We start from the raw sequence: 19054 nt of genomic DNA, 5'->3' as shown, positions 1-19054 counted from the left end.
GAGAGGCGACGCATGTCGCCGTGGTGCGGTGCCCGAGAAACTATTGAATCATATATTTTTTTTAATCGAAAATTTTTGAATTGCAATGTGTGATAAAAGGACTGAGACTCAATTGCCCCCGGCCCACTTAAGAAAATCAGAAGTTGAGTATTGAAATAAATCAAAATAATCACGTAATTAATTTTGATTGGCGGGAGAACGTGGGGTAAAATGAGACAGTGAAAAGAAAACATTTTTTTTATTATTTAGATTGTTGACGAGAATAATAATTTTTTTTCCAGTCCAGATGGACAGTGCGAAAAAACTCTAGTGTCTGAGTGTGTGGAGCGAACTTCTGCTGATAGTTAATTCATTGATAGTTTTATTACATCTGATAAGTCAAATTAGCTGCATTGGTACACTAAACTTATCTGATGTCATTTGATTAAAATTAAATGCTGTAGACATCATGATTTTTCAATTTTATTTATATAATTTTCACAAGAGGTCTAACAAAGTTGATTAAAAGCGAAATAGTCCATTGAAATTAATATTAAACAATCAGTCACTGATAAAAATTATGTGCCAATTGTCCTTCGGAAACATAATGCAAATTTACTGAAAAAATGTTTTCGATATAAGGAGACGAAAGTAGTTTCGTAGCTGAAGATCATGCAGAAAATATTATCCATCAGCATTAGAAAATTTTGTACTCTCAAATATACACCTTCGAGACACTAATCTCCACCCCCTAGGCAATTTCGATTGAATTACCCAACAGCAAGTAGCCCTGCAACCTCCACTACAAGCATGAACACTTGCAGTTCATTGTAGTTAACTGGAAAATAGCTGAGCACTTTAGATTGCTAGCTGAATCAATCGGAGCAGTGTGAATGCAATTGACAATTCAAAGACGTGTGTGTCTTTGAACTGCTCCATTAAATCATGGTATTAGATAAAACCCCAGACGATGTCTCATTTTTTTACACGAGTCACGAGGAAAAAATGGAGTGATTAATTATTCGGTTGAGGATCCAGTGGCGGGATCCAATTAAAAGGTGTTGCGTACACAGATACCTGAGGATTGTTGATTCCCCCAATTAACCAGTGCACAAAGCTTCAGTTTTCATATTTTCATAAAAATAAAGATACCACATTCAGAAGTTATCACATATATAATTGTATTGTCAAGTATACATTTTTGTAAAAAAGTGGGGTCTATCATTGATGAAGGCGCGACGGTGACGTTTGTTAATTAATTATTATCAAGTGAAATCGTCAACAATTGGAAAGAAGGAGATTGGAGTGAGGAATTTAGTCATGAAGTGAAGCAAATTCTCCTTAAAGAACACAATTTTAAAAGTCTGCGGGTGATTTATTTAACCGACGAAATTCTTTGCAAAAATTTTCACATTTTTCCTAAAACTTTTCAAGACAACTAATTCTTAATAATACATAAAAAATAGTAACTCTGTTATTTTACTATGATTGTTCATTCATTACTTGACGAATTCGCAATGAGGTGAGTTAATTGATTATTCTCAATATTAAATTCCTATAAATTAAAGTGGATGAAAAAAATTCTCTTTACTTTTATAATAATCATTCAAAATTGACTTATCACATCTGACGTTTCTTTATTCCTCCAAAACAAAATCATTCGGAAAAAAAACTTAAGAGACATTTCTTGAAAGTCGTAAAATTCCCTGAGAAAAAATTCGCTCAATTTTTCGCTTAAATTCCCTGTTCACAAAATAATTAGTGCATCAACAAGACGAAAAAAATAATTTAGCTTTTCCCCTACTCAGATGAGTTTCAATGTTTCCCTATCAAACTCTGCCATCAATTCCCCGAGAAAGCAGTGGCATTGGCTGTAAATCTATTTGGACTAGCCCTAGTGATCAATGGCTCACAAATAGCCCTAATAACATTGTAAAAAATCCAGATACAACTCACAATAAATAATGAAGCTGGTACACCATAACCGATGAAACGTAACAAAATTACATAGATAAAAATAGCTGTCATGAAGTTATAGCTAGCTAGCGGTCGCAGAGACAGTCTGGGTGGTATTTTTTTCTCTGAACCAACTGTGAAGCCTCCATTCATGCGTTTAGGTAGTTGTCGCACTGATGTTGGGGGTTGAATTACTTTTTTCGTTAAACGTCCCACGAAGTCTTCACGGCTGTAGAACGTTGCTATCTGACGTTCGTACTATAATCAGCAAAATTAGTTAGAAACATAATTAATTCATCGTAAGCATTCAATATTTTTGTTTTTCTAAGTGGAAGTTCTTTAACTCATCGAAATTCTCATTCAATTTTTCGTTAAAAATGTAAAATTTTGCAAGATAAATTTTGTTAGGACTTAATCAATTTTGGGTTTCAAAGTGCGTAATTAATGAACAATTAATGAAACACTCTACAAATATTGTTTTAAGGGATAAATGGCCCTTGAAGATCCTTTACTCCACCTAATTTCCAACACTGAAAATTTTCATAAAAAACTGAATGGTCATGTGACTCTCTGCTTTAGGATACGCTAAAGTGACGCTCAAATGAACCCTCAGGACACTCTGAATGAAAGTCTGATGATTTAAAAATCCATTGGACCCCAATACTCTTCCAAGAGTTAGTGATTTAACGCTTAAGAACTCCTGAGGTCCCTTAGAAGACCCTCTAAAATTATGAACCCTTCTCCTTTGGAATTGAGAGTCACATGTTTTCGATGGTTAAACGACCCCCCCCCCTAACCTTCAGAATTCAGATAATTCTTAATCTGACAGCTTCAATACCTTCGAATTAATCATTTGACACACTCTGTAGAGCCACCTGACGAGCACCCCACACTCATTGCTCCTCACCGGTTGCAGTTCCGGATCACCCATGTACTCAATATATCTACAATGTTGCCTCTCATCTTGAATCGGGACAAAGACCCCAGGTCTGCTGTGATCCACACAAGCCCCCTCACACTGTGATTGACAGAAGGAATCCGAAAGAATACTGTCATGATATTCTTGATCAGCAACAATGGCCACCTGTGGAATGTCCTCCACTTTAATCTGAAAGATCTCAATGATCTGCTGTTGCGCAGTCGCCAAGAACCCAGGCACCCGCTTCCTCTCGGCGAGTCCAATATCATCAGTGGAGTGTTCTTCTCCATTGAAAAATTCCCACAATGATCTCAAGAATTTTTTCTCAGTGTTCCTCTTCTCAAGAGCTTCGACGATGCTCGTTGCAGTGAGATGTGCCTGCTTGATGATGCTGAGGAACCAGACTATTTGGGAGGCCGTATTCTCCGAGAACATGGGGATGTACTGATAGGAAGGGCCTTCAAGCTCAAGTATTTGCTGCCTGGCTACAGCACTCCATTGCTTCGTGGAGATCTTGTTTCGAGAGAAACTACTGTCGTCCATGTAGCATTCAGCCTCCATCAACATCTGGGCAAGGTATGGTTGGGAGAATACTTTTGTGACCCTAAAGAGCATCAAAGCGTTCTTCGGAGCGACCAGATCAGTTCTCATGAACCTGGGGAAAACGAGAGTAACAATAGGGAAGATGATTAATTACGAGAGTTTAAAGAACTTGTAATTTTCATGCTAATTGAGCGTCAAGTGACTTTTAAATACGATTCGAGTTGATGGTCGTGGTTTTAAGGGTTGAACCAAGGTTGAGCCTCGATAAAAAAATTTAAAAAAGTCCCTGAAATACTCGAAATATATATTACTTGGTAATATCTAACCTTGGGAGTAGCTGTTGGAATATACTCGTGTAGGCCAAGAGGTTATTCGCCACAGAAGACATCCAACGATCCGGATCGTGGATTTTTCCCCGGTCCTCCTCCTCCGATTTCCCTTGTTGGCTGTAGGACACCTCTGGAACATATCTCCATGGCTGGATGAAACTCAACCAGGCCTCTAGAATTAGTCGGAAAGAGCTGTCCAAGGGCCAATGGTGAATTGCCTTACGAAGAAATGTGTAGATTTTCCCTTGAACTGATGGTAGGATGATACGCTTGAGTTCGTCCATGGCAGATCTATCACCACTCGCACTGTTAGCGAATTCATGGAGGGTCTTGATGAAGGCTCTGACAAGGCGAATGTGCTCCCCAGAGTGGATCGAGTGGTGACGGGGGAGAGAGGAAGCGAGGGTGGGATTCAGGGGCTGGGAGGGAATTTTCTCCTCCTCGGTGTACTCCAGCCAGAAGTCCAGGAACACTTGGACGATTGTTTCACTACGCCAGACCTGGTGCAGAGGTATTAGTATTTTTTTTGTTTGGGTCTCTATTGCATGATTTATCGAATTATATTCCCCTCCCACCCTTATTGCTATTTATGCGAAAAAATCTCTAGCTTTTACCTGCGGTAAACACTGCTGATGAGGTCCAGCGCCCTGTCCCGAGCTCGTCGGGGTAGTGGGTGACAGCACCATGGATCTCAGCAGACTGGGAGTCTGGACCCTCTTGGTCTCCGGCGACTGGACAATCTTCCTCGTTGGTGTCTTCTTGACGTAAGCTCCGATGATGGGCAACACCGGTGAATTGTCCCTTGGCAGGAAATGATACAGATAGGAGTGGGCAAGCTGCACATAAACCGTTTCCCAATTTATCCAGACATTCTCCTGCTGCTGGAGCTGGAGCCATGGATTAGTCAGGTGATAGGCGAAGTGGAAAATATAGTACTCGAAGGGATTCATCGACAGAGCCGAGGGTATTCGACTGCCGTGATGATTTTTCAATTTGTCGGAGTAGAAAGGTGGGATTATTCCCTCTTCCAGCATCACCTGGATCTTCGGTGGTAAATAAGACACTGGAAAATCATATTTTAGGTAGCAGTCTGGTAGGAGTTTGTAGCAGAGGGAGAATATGGGCCCCTGGGGACCCAAAAAATTACTCAGGATCTCGTACTCCTGGGGATGTTTTCGGAGGTTTATACAGTGCAGCCCCCACCCCACGTTGTTCGTCACACCGAAGATCGAATCGATGAGAAGTGGAAAGACATTTTGGAGTTCTGCAGTGCTGGATTTGTCGATTAGAACTGCAAGCTCTCTGCATCTCTCAGGAAGAGACAGGTTCAGATACGCGCGCATTCGCACCTGTTAGAGATGTTAGGTTAGTTTCTTGTTGTTGTTGATCATGATGATAATATTATGGAATTTAAGTTTATGTACCGTCGCTACGTCCGCTGGAGCTGGCATTTTGATAAAATGGTTTCTATGCACTCTGTGATGATTATTCACTGATACGAAGGTTACCGTCTCGACCGGTTACATTTTTTTAATGCGAAAACGTGTAAGTGTAACTGGTGAACATAACCTAGCGAGATCTTGTTGTTTTATTTTATGAGCGCCATTTTGTTCTGCCCCCATTTTCATGAAGCTTTAGTCGCGTCGCATACTTCCCTAGGAGCAACGTAGGGTCCCTATGATCGCCATTTAGCCACAAAATAAAGTCACTAAAATTCAAATCGCCCATAATATGAACATTATTATTAGTTATGATTATTGTTATGATTAATGTTCATGGAAATAGTCTCACTAGAGATTTTAGAAATACAATAACTGACGAAATACGTTATCAAACTTGGGGAGACAGGAAATCGTTAAAATAAAGCTAAGTAAATTGAATATGTCGTGTCAGCATAAATCAAGTTTCTTAAACAAATTATTTTAATATTCCCGTTCTTGTGGAGCAAAGTCGTTCAGCACTCAACGGGCAACAGATCTGCCAATTGATAGTTTATCCAAAGAGAATTGACTGAATAGAGTAAGATTCACTGCTTTGGAATAGAGCCTCATCCTCTTTTGGAATATAGTCTCAGTTCTCCGGGTTGGGGTGACCCCAAAGTGGGCGCGTTGCGACTCCACGACGAGGGACGGCGCCACCGACTTTATCAGTACATCCAGTGATCCAGTTGATCCAGTCAGTTGCGCGGGGATGTCAGCTGTCAGCAGACGTCGGTGTCTCACTGAACCTTATTCATAGTGAGCCGAACAGAGCAGAGCATTAAGAAACCCGGACAAAGGACGAGGAATATGGCCCAAACCAAAGAGGACAGTTAAAGCCTATGCCCTTTGGCCCGAATAGTAAGGATGGAAATCGAGGTTTATTTTCGAAGAGGTAGGGAACTCGACACCTTCGCGATGAGAGAAAAAGTCTCTTCTACGCCAACCAGAGGAGCTCGGATGTCGCAATGTTTGCTTGAGGAAGCAGCAATTTGGATGGAAGAGCATCAAGAGGAAGTAGACGACTTGGACTCGAGGAGATAGAGCGAAAGGGCGAAGCTTCAGAGCAAGGGAGCGAGTGAGGGTGCAATCCAGTTTGCTGACAAGGAAGGTTCTCACTTCGTCAAGGTGAAGAGAAGGTTCTCGAAGATCCTGAGTTTTGTGAGTGAATTGACGAGAAGGCTAAAGGGGAGAGGATTCTCCAGTTTGAAGAACACAGAAGAAGCAAGGGAAGGCTACCCGATGAGGTCACTGGGAGCTCCAATGTTTAAACTGGGGGAGTTCAGGTAGAGACAACGTCGGTGAGAGTGGAGTACACTGGTAGGAACAACAGTGTCATTAGGGTTCACCCTAATGACACTGATGAAGGACGAGGAGTTTTTTGCTCTGCAGGTTGTGGAGATGAGAATGCAAAGTGTTGGGGTTTACGTAGAACGGCTCCGGGTCATCGAAGGCCCGAAATTGAAAAGGGAAGGAAACGATCTCAGGTAGATGTTCAACTGAGATGTTGAACGCTCCGGATAAGTTTCTGATCGAAAGGGGATTGAAGAGATCAGGGACGAGCTAAAAAAAAGTGGAAAGGAGTAAGGTGGCCTGGTGAAGGACGTGTAAGGAATTGCCACGGCGGTGGAGAGGATGGGAACGAAATGTCAAGGGAAGGGAATCCGAAAGGGTATGGGTCTATCTTGGCCAGTGGGACTATCAGGTCCAACCTTCAGTACTTCGATTGACTGTCGAGTGAAAATCTACAAGAATTTCTTTCTATCATTTGAAAAGTGCACTGGGATCCTCATCGACTCCAGCCATAACACCAACGTTCCCAGGACGTGTTTCTGTCCAAACTCAAGAATGTGCAATCCCCCAAACTCCTTTATTCCACATGATGTTTCTAAAACATTAACATAATTTTGCATTTGATGTTGCTTAAAAACTTCCGCAATGCTAAATGAATGTTTTACAGTAAATTAACAATAAAAAATGCTACCAAACCATTCGTTGCGCCACAGACGAGAACAAAATAGAAGAGAAATTATTTTTTACCTAAAATATGTTTAATTCTCATAGCAAGTCATTCAAATTGTAGAATATTATTTATCAGAATTTCGTGTTGAAAATTTGTTTGGCATTCTTTTGACATCGTAATGGAAACAAACGAGGGACCAAGTGCTTCTGACATGCGCACGTCCCCTGATGTTCCCCTGACAGGTGATTATTTGCGCGAAACTCCTGGACGCAACTCTTCATTATTTCCCACCTGAAACTTTCCGGATAACGTCCAAGAAGTTCCACCCCTACACCGTGTACTGCAGATATCTAAACATTTCCTAAACTCCTCATGCTAACACATGAATGAATATATCTCTCCTGGCTGATCGTTGCTTATAATTTCCGTTTAATTCCCATCTAATTAGTTTACTAGCGAGCTTGAGTATCTTCAAGCGAAATTCCTCAGCATTGTGAAGTATCTCATGGCCGCAGTACCAATCTAAAATTTTTAACAACTTGAAGCATTAAATAAAAAATGTTATCACTCAATCCGTGTGTCATGGGTCATATAGGATCCATTATAGGAAAAACTTCGAGTCAATGGTGCAATAAAAGATAATTATTTTAGTCATTACGAACCAGGGTAACTTGAGGCATGTTCAACTGAATAAAACCGTACGTTGAATACACATATTCACGAGAGCTCAGTGTCATTATCAAGAGAATTGCATGTTTTATCGATGAATTGAATGAAGTCCACGGGCAATCATATAGTGCTCGATGAATTCCAGCAATCTAGGAGAAAACGGTCAACAATCAATCCCATCGGTATGAATATTTGCAAGATATTAGTCCTATAATGGTCACCATACGAGAAAAACGGTTCTAATTAAGATAAATAATGAGTAAACAATTTCACTTTTGGTCCGATTACTCTAAATAAAAAATTACGAAACATTCAAGGACACACGTAGACTGTTACATTATTTGATAAACGGACTAGATTTTTAAAAATCATTCCACAATTTTTAATCACACGTTATCCGTCGTTGACGTGAAATTGTTAATCGCGTCTGCGACCCAAAGTCGCAGTGTCGCGTATGCTGACCAAACTATAATCAAGACTCCAATTGCCTCATGATTCAACTGCTCAGCGCAAATACAGAACATCAAAGTTTGTACAACCAGTCCAAATGCGTGCATTATATTTTTTTCAAAATTCTTCCAATTACTGTGTGCACTGCTCTGCACGAGAAACAAATAGTTAATACAGAAATGGTAGTTCAAACCAGTAAATCATTTAGCTGAAGATAAAACTTCAAGATACATATTGTACATTGTAAAGACAACTGCAAAAATTTAATCCGTTGACTAAAACAGTGGCGAATATTATTGGATTGTACAATTTCTCCAAAATCCTGACATATCTGAAATTCATAGAACTCCATCAGTGATCATTTATCACTGACAAACGTCTCTCAGAGTGTACAACCCACTTGAATAATTGTAAATAATCTTCGACAATTGCTTTCAAGCGTTTTGCAATTATAGCCGACTTCAAATGCGAAACCGCTGGATCAGGACATATTTCACGAAGTCGATTCGAAATTATCTGAAAACGCATTACAGTTTTTACTTTACATCCGGGTAGTAAACGTCGAATCACGTCCGCTGGTGCATACGTTATTTGCCTCGTTCGCACCTTGTAATGTACAATTCTGTACGAAACATGTGCAGTATAGATTTTTCGATTAGTGTAGTTATAAACCTCAGCTGCAATTTCTCGTCCAAACTTCGCACTTATCAGAAAAATCTTTACTGCACTTGTGGCCTAACTATTTTCTCCACAGAAAACAATAAACTTAATATAAAACGATTAAACGAACGAAGTAAAAATGTCACTTGAAAATGAAGAGATAAATGTGTTGTAATTTGGGCGAAAATTCCATCTACTGCTATCAAATGCAGTGACATAAAATACATTCCGATACTTTCTAAGAATATACAACTGAAGAATCTTCCAGACGAATTTAATGTGAAGGGATAACGAGCTGGATAGATGGTTTTGGTGAACTCAATGGTTTCATTTGATTTAGACCGAAGCTTCAGAAAATATTCCCTGAAAGAAAATTACGTCATAGCATCTTGATGAAGACTAGGATGGTCGTCGTGAAAATCGTCTCAAAAACTTCAAATCTCTTGGGGAAGTTTTAAACACAACGACCATCTTACTAAGGAGGCGAGAAGGATCCAAAATGTCATTTGCATTGAGTAAACTTCCTACATCGAACTTACCCGATGGGCTGTGTTGCAAATCCTGAAAAAGCTACTATCACCATTGTACTATACCCAACTCTAAACAAACGAGATAATTCCGCAATTTTCACCATATTCTTCGTCAACTGATTGCCAGAAACTCCAATATTCCAATAAGTCTGGAATGTACTTATCAGATCGTAGAATTCACGTCGATAAGCACATAGTCGAAAACCCTACTCAAAGCAATTAATTTTATTTCCATTCACTTTCCATCACTCAAACTTCACGTACTTTAAATGTACATAAAATAGCGGTGAATGTAGCCCCAGCACAATCAACAGCTGCCAGGTAATCAATTTTAACAATGTGTAAGATGTTAGAGATATTACAAACAACGCCAAAGCATAACGCTGGTATCACGATGATAAAAGGTATTACCTCCCAAAAATGCCATTTCGGTTCATTATGCTTGAGAATACTACCCATTGAATACAATCCGATTGCTTGCATAATACGAACATCACCGCTTAGGAGTTTGTCAAAATACAATTGTAGCGGACGTTCCATCTTATCGGAATCGGTCATTGGAGTTCGTTTAACGTATACAACAGTAATAGTGCGGTTGAACGGAATCGCAGAGTGCGGTAGCAATATTGGATAGGCTCCATCCCAGGATCGATATAATGACCTCTCAATATTCAACAGCGTGCGGCATTACTGGACGATTTACAAACTATAACATAAGTGGGGGATTATGATAAGTAGCATGATGCGAGCAGCGCAATTACCATTATCTCAAGTAAAAATTAATCAGGTTCTTGGGAATTGTGAGGGTACCTTCGAATCGATGATGGGTGTTCTCTATGACAGAAATGTGGCCAACTGGACTTGAAGAACAATACTTTCATCAGAGGGCATCACACCGAGTTGGAGATAGAACAGAGTTGAGGATGGAAGTGGCTCGTTCACGGAGGTCGGTGAAGAACGAAAGTACTTGTGAATGAATCGTAAATTCACGTGTGAATTAACTTCAGGCCTGGAAGTCATACACAGGATTCATTGAAATGAAAAAAAAATAAGTTAACGGGACCAAATCAATAAATATATGGCACATCGTAGTAAATATACCTTTGTAAATGATTCATCATTTTCTCTGCAACAGGTTCACGTCATTTTCAGGTGAATTTAAGGTGGAACAGATGAGACACTTGTGACAGCAGAGAGTGGCGAGGACGAATGTGTTCATCGCGTTTTAACACTGAGGATCGATGTACAAGTTGAGTGAAATTGCTCAGAATGACGAGTGATCTGTGACATTGGCCTTGACGTCGTTCAGCTGAAGTTTGTGAACAGGTATTGGATATCGTTAAGGGGACTGACCTCGAATCATTCGCTCTACTACCCCACTATTTACATTAGGCAATGGAGAACACGACCTGGCTGCCTGCAAGTCCAATGAATGTTGGGGACGTTCGGAAGACTTCGGAGCACGCGATGCCGCTCATTAGGATGCAAGCACGTTTTGCACGCTGGTGCCTGCAAAACACCATTTTTAACCTCTTCCAGGGATCTCCTTCGCAAAGGACAGTGACAGGTAAATGTAATCCAGGTGACATAGGCAGGAGAGGTCCGAAATTGGGCCACCTGGACGATATTGGAAGTATAATCCCGAAGGGTTCCATTACCACATATTGAACTCAATCATCACTGTTTCGATCAGGATAATAGCACTGCAATTTCTTGACGATAATCGAAGACATAGGTTTGCATTGCTTGGCAGCGTCAGTGAGACAGCTTCTCGAAATCGAAGTAATGAGCTTTCAGAATTCAATGACGCATTTACATACTTGTGTGCACAAAAATTTGCAGGATTTTGCCTCAGAAATGTATTCTGATGATTTTCCTGTGGGGGGTTTCAGATTCAGTTGGTCGATTCAATCGAAATCTGCTCGTATGTGAGTAATTATTTTGGAAAACAACGACTTCTCGACCACATCGAAAACTTCCATAGAATGCTTGATGACAGCTTCCCTGGCCTATCATCTGCTAGGAAATCTTTTATGCTGCTTTCCTCTTCCTGAATATCTGATCTTAATTATGGATAATTTGAACAGTATACCATGGAAGTGATTGACAATCCTGCAAGTTCTGCCAAAAGCTTCAAATATATCAGAAAATTTTGAGTGAATTAAATGAACACAAACACCAATTTCATATTAATCCAATTTTGTGGTTTATAATTCACTCGGAACTTGATTTATTAATTACAATAACAACGTAAGATTCTAGAAGATGGTTAAAAGTGATCCCAACTAGTCTTCACCTAAAGAATGGAGATGCCTTTCTCCTTCTTCTTCTTCTAATTTTTTGGTTGGCTCTGACTACAAGTCTTGAAATGTCTTTCGTCTTATCCTGAAAACTCGTCTAAGTGTCGAAGATGCTAGGGTTCACCCCACATAAGGGAGTAGGGGGCCGATCGTGGCCTTGAATTGGTAAAGAGGTTGGTCTTACACCCCCGTCATAGCCAAACCGACCCCACCCCCTCTCCGCATTCCCGAGGTCCCGCTGGGCCTGAGGTGCCCCTCCTCCTTCCACTCGGCGCTGGGTCTCGTAAAAACGAGCCCGGCCGAGGCAGTAGAAGGAGGCCATCCCCAACCCCTTCAGGACCTCCAGGGACTTGGGGTCCACTCCCAGCACCAGGTTTAACCCCCCGTCCTCGCTTCTGCAGTCCCAGACCCTCCACTTTCCAGTGGTGAGGGTCTGGTTCTGCTTCCCTAGCCTTTCCAGGGCCACTGCCGCTCCCACGGGTTCTCCCGGGAGAAAGGTCCTCACCCTGGTCAGCTTGTGGAGCGCTTCCTTATCCAATAGGATAAGTGAGGCCTCTTCCCAGGATGCTAGTCTGGGCACCACGGTCTTCAGCCAGGCCTTGGACCGGCCATCCATGCATGCCACCCACAGCACACCTTCCTCAAACCGGTGGCCCTCAAAGTTCGGAAGCTGATCGTCTAGGTCAGTCCCGAACAGTGCTGCCACCAGCGCCTCTTGGACATGGTTGGCCTGCTCCTTCGTCAGGGACAGCTCTAGGTAGCCAGTTGGCGCTATGGCCACCCTGCCTCCACCCTTTGCTGCTTCCCTGAAGGACGCTGCCCCCAGTCCTTTCACCGCCCGCACCCTTTTCGCGGGCATGGCCACATCCGGGGGAGTGGAATCAGAGGACCTGGGCCTCTTGGACCCTGTCCCCTGTTCCTCCTTCCCTTTCGATACGTTCCTTTCGATAATGCTCGTGAGGGCAACGACTATCGAGAACCTCGTCGAGTTATTCCATCTAAAATTATGTTCCTCATCTTTGATAATAGTTCCACGAACAGCCGCCTACTTCCTGGGTCGCTTTCAATGTCGACCGTCATATTTCGATTATGGCCGCCATTTTCAATTAATCAATTTTAGATGCCATGTCTTTTTACACAAGTATTTTTATTATAATTTCTTTTTAAATTAATCAATGGGAATTTTTACCTCAGAATTACTCATATTCTAACTGTCTCCATTAAACTATTTTTATCACTCTGTGCGAACAAGTAGTTTTATTTATTTATTTATTTCCATAATTGTGCTTCTATATACTTGGCTTGACAACAATTTGCTTACAAATAATTTATGCCGATCACTTGTAGCAGAAACTTCGGTCACGATGGTGTGATTTTTTGACTACATTACGCAATTTCAAAAATGACGATCGTTTAGCATCTCCAATTATAACTCCACTCGTCTCCACCGTAATTCCTCGGGACTTCCTACGGCTCAGTTGTCAATTATTCTACCGCCACGCTTACCCCGGCTGGAGTACCGCAGCTAGTTGTCTTTGAAGGCAGAGAATTGTTCTTTTCAATAACAATATCCAGATAAAATCGACGATTTGGATAGTTCAGTGTCCTCAGAACTAAATTTTTATATTACTTACCGTCATTAATCTGACTCAATCAATTTACTGATATTACCAAAGCGATAAACATTTTATTTTGTGTGTACGAGACGTGGCCACATCAGCTGAGATTTTCAGTAAAAACCATCCATGCTCAATTGTTTTTTAGAGCATTGAAGAGTCAAGAGGGAAAGAACAATGAGCCGACGAAGAGCCCACGATGATGATGATGGATACGGTAAATACTATTAATGTTCTGAGTATTTTTATACTGTAGCGGCTCTTGCAGGGTTTGAGGTTATGTCAAGTGTTTTTTTCCTCTTAAATGAAATTATTGTAATCGTTTAAATTTAGATTTTGTATTTTTTGTGTTATTTCAACACGGGATGAAACTACACTGTCGTTTTCGTGTGATAAAATTTTTTATCAATTTTTTTTCTACTGAATGCATAGAATTACGACCCTTCATTCTCTCAAATGTATAAGATGTTCGCCCCTATTAGTCTCCAGTGGTTAAAAAACACTTTCCTCATTTCCCTGTTATTTTTGATTATTTATCTACCATAAAACAACCGAAAATCGTTTTAGAATCAATGAAAAATAAATGAATGCTTGAAAACATTTGTTATGGCGTTCTCCTCGAGAGGCGCAGAGTAAACAAATCGACGGCACTTCGAGAGTAGTAATAAGATTAATCAGTAAAGTTTGAGTTCTAGGAGAAAAAACAAAAAACAATTCACAATTAACAAAACACTTTGCAGATCGAGTTTACAAGAAACGGCGTCGCGTATCGGAGAACCAAGAGATCGAGGACCGCCTAGAGTCGCTGATTCTACGTGTGGGTGAAAAATCTACTTCCTCCCTGGAGAGTAATCTCGAGGGTCTCGCATCTGTTCTCGAAGCAGATCTCGGTGTCTTCCGAACAAAAATCCTCCGAATTCTAACGGACTGCGCCATGAAAATGCCGGAAAAATGTACTATCTACACAACCCTGGTGGGTCTCCTCAACGCCAAGAACTTCAACTTCGGTGGTGAATTCGTCGATTACATGGTGAAGAACTTCAAAGAGGCTCTAAAATCCTGCAGATGGGATGCTGCAAGGTACTCCCTACGTTTTCTCGCTGATCTCGTCAATTGCCACGTCCTTTCCTGCGGTTCCCTGATGCAGCTCTTCGATTCGATGCTGGATGCTGCCAACGAGGACAGCGTGCCTCAGGTAAGAAGGGACTGGTACGTCTATGCAGTCCTCTCGACCCTTCCCTGGGTGGGTCGAGAGCTGTACGAGAAGAAGGAGCAGGAATTGGATCACTTGATGGTGACCATCGAGGTCTTTCTGAACAAACGTAGCAAAAAGCATCAGCCAGCACTTCGTGTTTGGTCGAGTGACACTCCTCATCCTCAGGAGGAATATCTGGATTGTTTGTGGGCGCAAGTACGAAAGCTCCGTCAGGACAACTGGGCTGAGAAGCATATTCCCCGCCCTTACCTGGCCTTTGACTCAATTCTCTGTGAGGCATTACAACACAATCTCCCAGCGATCATTCCTCCACCTCACCACGACTCCTATCTGTATCCTCTGCCGACAGTCACGTTTAGGATGTTCGATTACACTGACTGTCCTGCAGAGGGTCCACTACTTCCAGGAAGTCACGCCATTGAACGATTTCTCATTGAAGAGCATCTCAGACAAATTATCGATAATTGTTTCATCGAGAGAAAGGACTGCGCAACTAATCTTCTGAATTTTCCTTATAAGAACAAAATCCCTCTGGATTATTGCATCGTTGAGGTAATGTTTGGGGAATTGTTCAAGCTGCCCACCCCGAAACACCTCGAGATCTGTTACGGCTCGATTCTAATTGAACTCTGCAAACTTCAGCCCTCTACGATGCCTCAGGTCCTGGCACAAGCCACGGAAATTCTCTTCAGGAGAATCGACAGCATGGCGGCTGCCTGCTTTGACAGATTTGTCTGGTGGTTCTCGTATCATCTCAGTAATTTTCAGTTTCGATGGTCCTGGGAGGACTGGGACTCATGCCTTCAGCGGGACGCCGATCATCCCAGACCGATGTTTATTAAGGAAGTGTTGCTGAAGTCATTGAGGCTGTCGTATCACCAGAGAATACGGGACATGATGCCCGAGAGCTATGCTGAACTTATACCAGCTGTGCCTGAGCCAATTTACAAGTATAGCTCGGAGGGAGCTAGCTCACTGCCTGGTACTGCTGCTGCTCATGAGTTAGTGGTGTCCATTAGGAGAAAATGCACACCCGAGGAGGTTATCAATGTGCTTAATACCTTACCTGGGACTGGGGAAAACGATGAGACGAACAATTTTAATCCATTGAAGATTGATGTCTTTGTTCAGACCTTGTTGAACCTGGGGTCCAAGAGCTTCAGCCACAGCTTTGCCGCTATTGGCAAGTTTCATTATGTGTTCAAGGTACTTGCGGACACAGAAGAGGCCCAGAAATGTATTCTCATGAATACGTACGCATTGTGGAAGAATCACTATCAGATGATGGTTGTTCTGACTGATAAGTTTCTAAAGACTGGAATCATTGAGTGCAGTGCTATTGCCAATTGGATTTTCTCCAGGGAAATGTCCACTGAATTTTCAAAACTTTATATCTGGGAAATTTTGCACTTAACGATTCGTAAGAAGAACCAACACGTTATTAAACTTAATAAAGAGCTGGGGGAAGCACGCGAGAAGATGAGAAGAGCTGAAAGCAAATCAGGATCATCATCGGAGGAAGAAGACGGTAATAAAGATAAAGGGGAGAGACCTTCTGAGGAAGTTCTAGAGCGGATGGAGGAGAAACTTGAGGCAGCGCAGGCAGATCAAAAGAATCTTTTCCTTATTATCTTTCAGGTGTGTTACAAATTAATTTTTTAATGTCAATCCCAATGTTTCAGGACAATTTCTTGCCTTTCTTTATTTAATAATTCACGTGAAATCTATTTTGCAAACTTTTTCGTAGACCAGGTTTTTCCAGAGAGATCCAGAGTGTTATTTGAGTAATTTATTAATAGCAAAGTTTGTGAAATACTGGTGAAATTTAATAATGATAATGAAATGAACGCTTATTAATTTTGTACTTTTGGAAATTTTTCTGCAGCGTTTCATCATGATCTTGTCTGAGCATTTGGTGAGATGTGACACAGATGGAATTGATTACAATACGCACTGGTACAAGTGGACGATTGGACGTTTACAACAAGTGTTCTTAACAGTGAGTATTCGTGTTAACTTATTTTAATTTAATTTTATAAACATTAATATTTATTATTCTGGCTACTTACCTTGTTACATCGTATTTATCTTGGAAAGAGAGTAATTTTCAGAAAAACCATTTGTATTTTTTATTGCTAACAGATGGAAAAAAAGAGTTATCTGTCTCTTCTATTTTCACGGGACAATCAACAAGTTCACTCGACCTGTTATCATCTAATTTCATAAATTTCAAGTGATAGAATCAAAAAAAGAAGTTTCATTTGTTAAATCTCAGTATTAAAGTAATTAATTCATTGTGTTTCATTTCAGCATCACGAACAGGTCATGAAATACTCATCAACCCTCGAGACCCTTCTGTTCACACCAGATTTGGATCCCCACATTCTGGACGTATTCCATCAGTTTGTGTCTCTCAGAGCGTAAAAAGACTCTCCTTTTGACTTCGTTCATACGATTCACGATGTTTTGTTCATTATGGCAACGGAATCATCACTGTTTTGTGAAAAAAAAATTGTGAAATGGTACATTCACATCTATATTTTCAAGACTTTGATTATTAATGGTTACATAACACCGTACTTCGAACAACTGATTTATCATTTACTCTTTGCATATATTGTCATAAATCCTGATAGGTATATTCTATGTAAAAAAGCGTATGCAATAAAGTTTCATTAGAATATTAAAGAGAATGAGACAATTGGAAATTTTATTCTGTCAAGCGATCTGCAACAGGGGTTGTAAAACTGCAATTTCTCCGGAATGGCTCGTGAAGATTGGGAATTGTTGAACGTCTTTTCAGGATTTCTGCGGAGATCTTCTCATTGTAAATGGTCTTGTTGATGCTCCCACCGTACAGAGGATAATTCACTTGAATCTAAAGTATATATTTCAGACAGTTTCATTCCACCATTTCACATTCTTATTTACTTCCTTTAAAAAATATTGGGTCATTCATTTAACAGATTTTATCAATATCTACAACTATTCGTTGTAAATAAAAATAAAAATTTGTATTGAAGATGAGCCTCAGGTCATAAACTACCACTTGAAATGAAAAACATTTTTGTCAATGTAAATGAGGCGTTATTGTCAATATTAATTGACGTTAATTTCGTGTGAATTGTTTTTTCTTCGCACTCAATTCAATCTTAATATTTTGCTATAAACAAAAACGCAGATGCAAATCAATTTTAACGTTGAATAAAAATTTGTCAGAGACAATTCAAGTAAATTCACTCATTTGATTTAATTAAATCAATTGAATTAATGAAGAACATTAATTGGAAGGAATCATTATTCGAGGGGAAAAAATAAAATGCACTTGGCATTAAGCATTTGGATCTATTCTAAGCAAAATTATGTTAATTACCTCTGTGAGGATTTCATTCTTCTCCAGAAAAGGAACAAAATCACCCAGACAATATTCGTCGACGTATTCTGACGAAGTGGGTTCGTAACTCATGGGCTCATCCATCGGGTGGGGAAGAAATTTTTTCAATGCCTCGAGGAATAATAGTTCCCTTAAAAATCTTCTGCGTTTTCCTTCTGGAAATTTCGACGATGTGTCCTTCGATTTCATGGGAAATAATTGTGATGGGTTGTTAGTTATGTTCGACGGAGTTTCGTTATGGTTGATCGTAGGAGCCATTACACTTTATATGTAATTCACAGACTTAAGAAAGTTTGTTACGTTAAAGGAATTTTTATTTTTATAAAAAAATATTTATCGTCATAAATCAATGTGATGTAGGAATATTGAGGGAATCGATGATTGATAGTGCTATGGAGAGTATTTTACATGAGTTTTGTAGCGTAACGAGGAGCTTTGAGATATTTCTGTTTGATAAACATGATTGTTGCATAGCTACCCTATGGAAATGTATTCCACCAGAAAATTTGAATTGCAACGTCTTTTTTCTATTCGTATGCAGATAGCCGACAGATGATATCTATTTGTAAAATGAACTAATTCTATGGTTTCTAGTAGGTCAGTAGGTGTTTCTCCTAAGCATAAAATGTGTGAGTAGTTTCTCATTAATTTTTAAACATTAAATAAATGATAAAAAAAAGGCAACATGATTTTTCCCGACAGACAAAGTAAAATGGGACTTAATTATTATTTAGTGCAAAAAGTGAAAATCTGATACACAGAGGTCAATAACAGATACCTTGTGAGCATGAGGGTTCCTCTTATGACACACAGATACCACCACTTCACTTCAAGGTTTAACTAGTTATCTGCCAGCTGCCAGTATCGCCGGTAGCATCACCTACCTCCGGAGTCACTACTAACATTGGCATGAGCTACTGCTATAGTCTATCCCCTTCACCAAAACAGTGGACAAGTACCTCATGACGTCGTTTGTGGCGCTGTGCTACCTTCCGGCAGCTGCGGGATCTTTCTCGTATTTCTTGTTTCAAAAATACCTCTTCTGCATTTAT

General features: G+C 40.4%; 3 protein-coding genes and 1 long non-coding RNA gene across 8 annotated transcripts; 1 reads left to right on the top strand and 3 right to left on the bottom strand.

Moving 5' to 3' along the window:
• Positions 1-446: 446 nt before the first annotated feature.
• On the bottom strand, positions 447-5290 carry LOC135160678 (sphingomyelin phosphodiesterase 4). Its single transcript, XM_064117485.1, has 5 exons — positions 5151-5290; positions 4341-5075; positions 3724-4226; positions 2774-3509; positions 447-2193 (listed from the first exon to the last, which is right to left on the bottom strand). The coding sequence occupies exons 1-5, from the start codon at positions 5175-5177 to the stop codon at positions 1822-1824; spliced, it is 2373 nt and encodes a 790-aa protein (XP_063973555.1). The 5' UTR covers positions 5178-5290; the 3' UTR covers positions 447-1821.
• A 1964-nt stretch (positions 5291-7254) lies between these two features.
• Positions 7255-10685, bottom strand: LOC135160681 (odorant receptor 47a-like). 4 transcript variants are annotated; one of them, XM_064117499.1, is made up of 11 exons: positions 10578-10685; positions 10287-10485; positions 9888-10182; positions 9741-9790; positions 9486-9682; positions 9093-9309; positions 8687-8802; positions 8518-8617; positions 8325-8435; positions 7830-7985; positions 7256-7689 (listed from the first exon to the last, which is right to left on the bottom strand). In XM_064117499.1, the coding sequence occupies exons 3-11, from the start codon at positions 9901-9903 to the stop codon at positions 7639-7641; spliced, it is 1014 nt and encodes a 337-aa protein (XP_063973569.1). In that variant the 5' UTR covers positions 9904-10182; positions 10287-10485; positions 10578-10685; the 3' UTR covers positions 7256-7638. The 4 variants fall into 4 exon arrangements, with proteins under 4 accessions (XP_063973566.1, XP_063973567.1, XP_063973569.1 ...); XM_064117496.1 differs by having other exon boundaries at positions 7255-7689; positions 8527-8617; positions 9741-10182; XM_064117497.1 differs by having other exon boundaries at positions 7255-7689; positions 9186-9309; positions 9741-10182.
• Positions 10662-17301, top strand: LOC135160677 (nuclear cap-binding protein subunit 1). Of its 2 annotated transcripts, XM_064117484.1 has the most exons (6): positions 10662-10802; positions 10869-11043; positions 13541-13609; positions 14133-16246; positions 16494-16607; positions 16919-17301. In XM_064117484.1, the coding sequence occupies exons 3-6, from the start codon at positions 13570-13572 to the stop codon at positions 17030-17032; spliced, it is 2382 nt and encodes a 793-aa protein (XP_063973554.1). In that variant the 5' UTR covers positions 10662-10802; positions 10869-11043; positions 13541-13569; the 3' UTR covers positions 17033-17301. The 2 variants fall into 2 exon arrangements, with proteins under 2 accessions (XP_063973554.1, XP_063973553.1); XM_064117483.1 differs by lacking the exons at positions 10662-10802; positions 10869-11043 and having other exon boundaries at positions 13043-13609.
• On the bottom strand, positions 17202-18747 carry LOC135160684 (uncharacterized). Its single transcript, XR_010298611.1, has 2 exons — positions 17982-18747; positions 17202-17486 (listed from the first exon to the last, which is right to left on the bottom strand). It is a non-coding gene; the product is annotated as an uncharacterized LOC135160684 (long non-coding RNA).
• Between the last annotated feature and the right edge of the window lie 307 nt (positions 18748-19054).

This window comes from Diachasmimorpha longicaudata, chromosome 3 (assembly GCF_034640455.1).
Source record: "Diachasmimorpha longicaudata isolate KC_UGA_2023 chromosome 3, iyDiaLong2, whole genome shotgun sequence".
Lineage (NCBI taxonomy): Eukaryota > Metazoa > Arthropoda > Insecta > Hymenoptera > Braconidae > Diachasmimorpha > Diachasmimorpha longicaudata.
The sequence above is the reverse complement of the archived record's forward strand: the minus strand, read 5'-3'. Positions and strand labels throughout refer to the sequence as shown.

What these genes read in the sequence shown, in the direction of transcription:
- LOC135160678 (XM_064117485.1), bottom strand. Translation starts at nt 5,177, where the DNA reads ATGCCAGCTCCAGCGGACGTAGCGACG. An exon ending in CTCCAGCGGACGTAGCGACG is followed by an intron (nt 5,076 to 5,150) that starts GTACATAAACTT and finishes CATCTCTAACAG; the next exon opens with GTGCGAATGCGCGCGTATCT. An exon ending in GTCAAATGATTAATTCGAAG is followed by an intron (nt 2,194 to 2,773) that starts GTATTGAAGCTG and finishes TGCTGATTATAG; the next exon opens with TACGAACGTCAGATAGCAAC.
- LOC135160681 (XM_064117495.1), bottom strand. Translation starts at nt 10,034, where the DNA reads ATGACCGATTCCGATAAGATGGAACGTCCGCTACAATTGTATTTTGAC. An exon ending in GTCTTTACAATGTACAATAT is followed by an intron (nt 8,436 to 8,517) that starts GTATCTTGAAGT and finishes TTTCTCGTGCAG; the next exon opens with AGCAGTGCACACAGTAATTG. An exon ending in ACATGCCTCAAGTTACCCTG is followed by an intron (nt 7,690 to 7,829) that starts GTTCGTAATGAC and finishes TAAAAATTTTAG; the next exon opens with ATTGGTACTGCGGCCATGAG.
- LOC135160677 (XM_064117484.1), top strand. Translation starts at nt 13,570, where the DNA reads ATGAGCCGACGAAGAGCCCACGATGATGATGATGGATACG. An exon ending in CGATGATGATGATGGATACG is followed by an intron (nt 13,610 to 14,132) that starts GTAAATACTATT and finishes AACACTTTGCAG; the next exon opens with ATCGAGTTTACAAGAAACGG. An exon ending in TACAACAAGTGTTCTTAACA is followed by an intron (nt 16,608 to 16,918) that starts GTGAGTATTCGT and finishes GTTTCATTTCAG; the next exon opens with CATCACGAACAGGTCATGAA.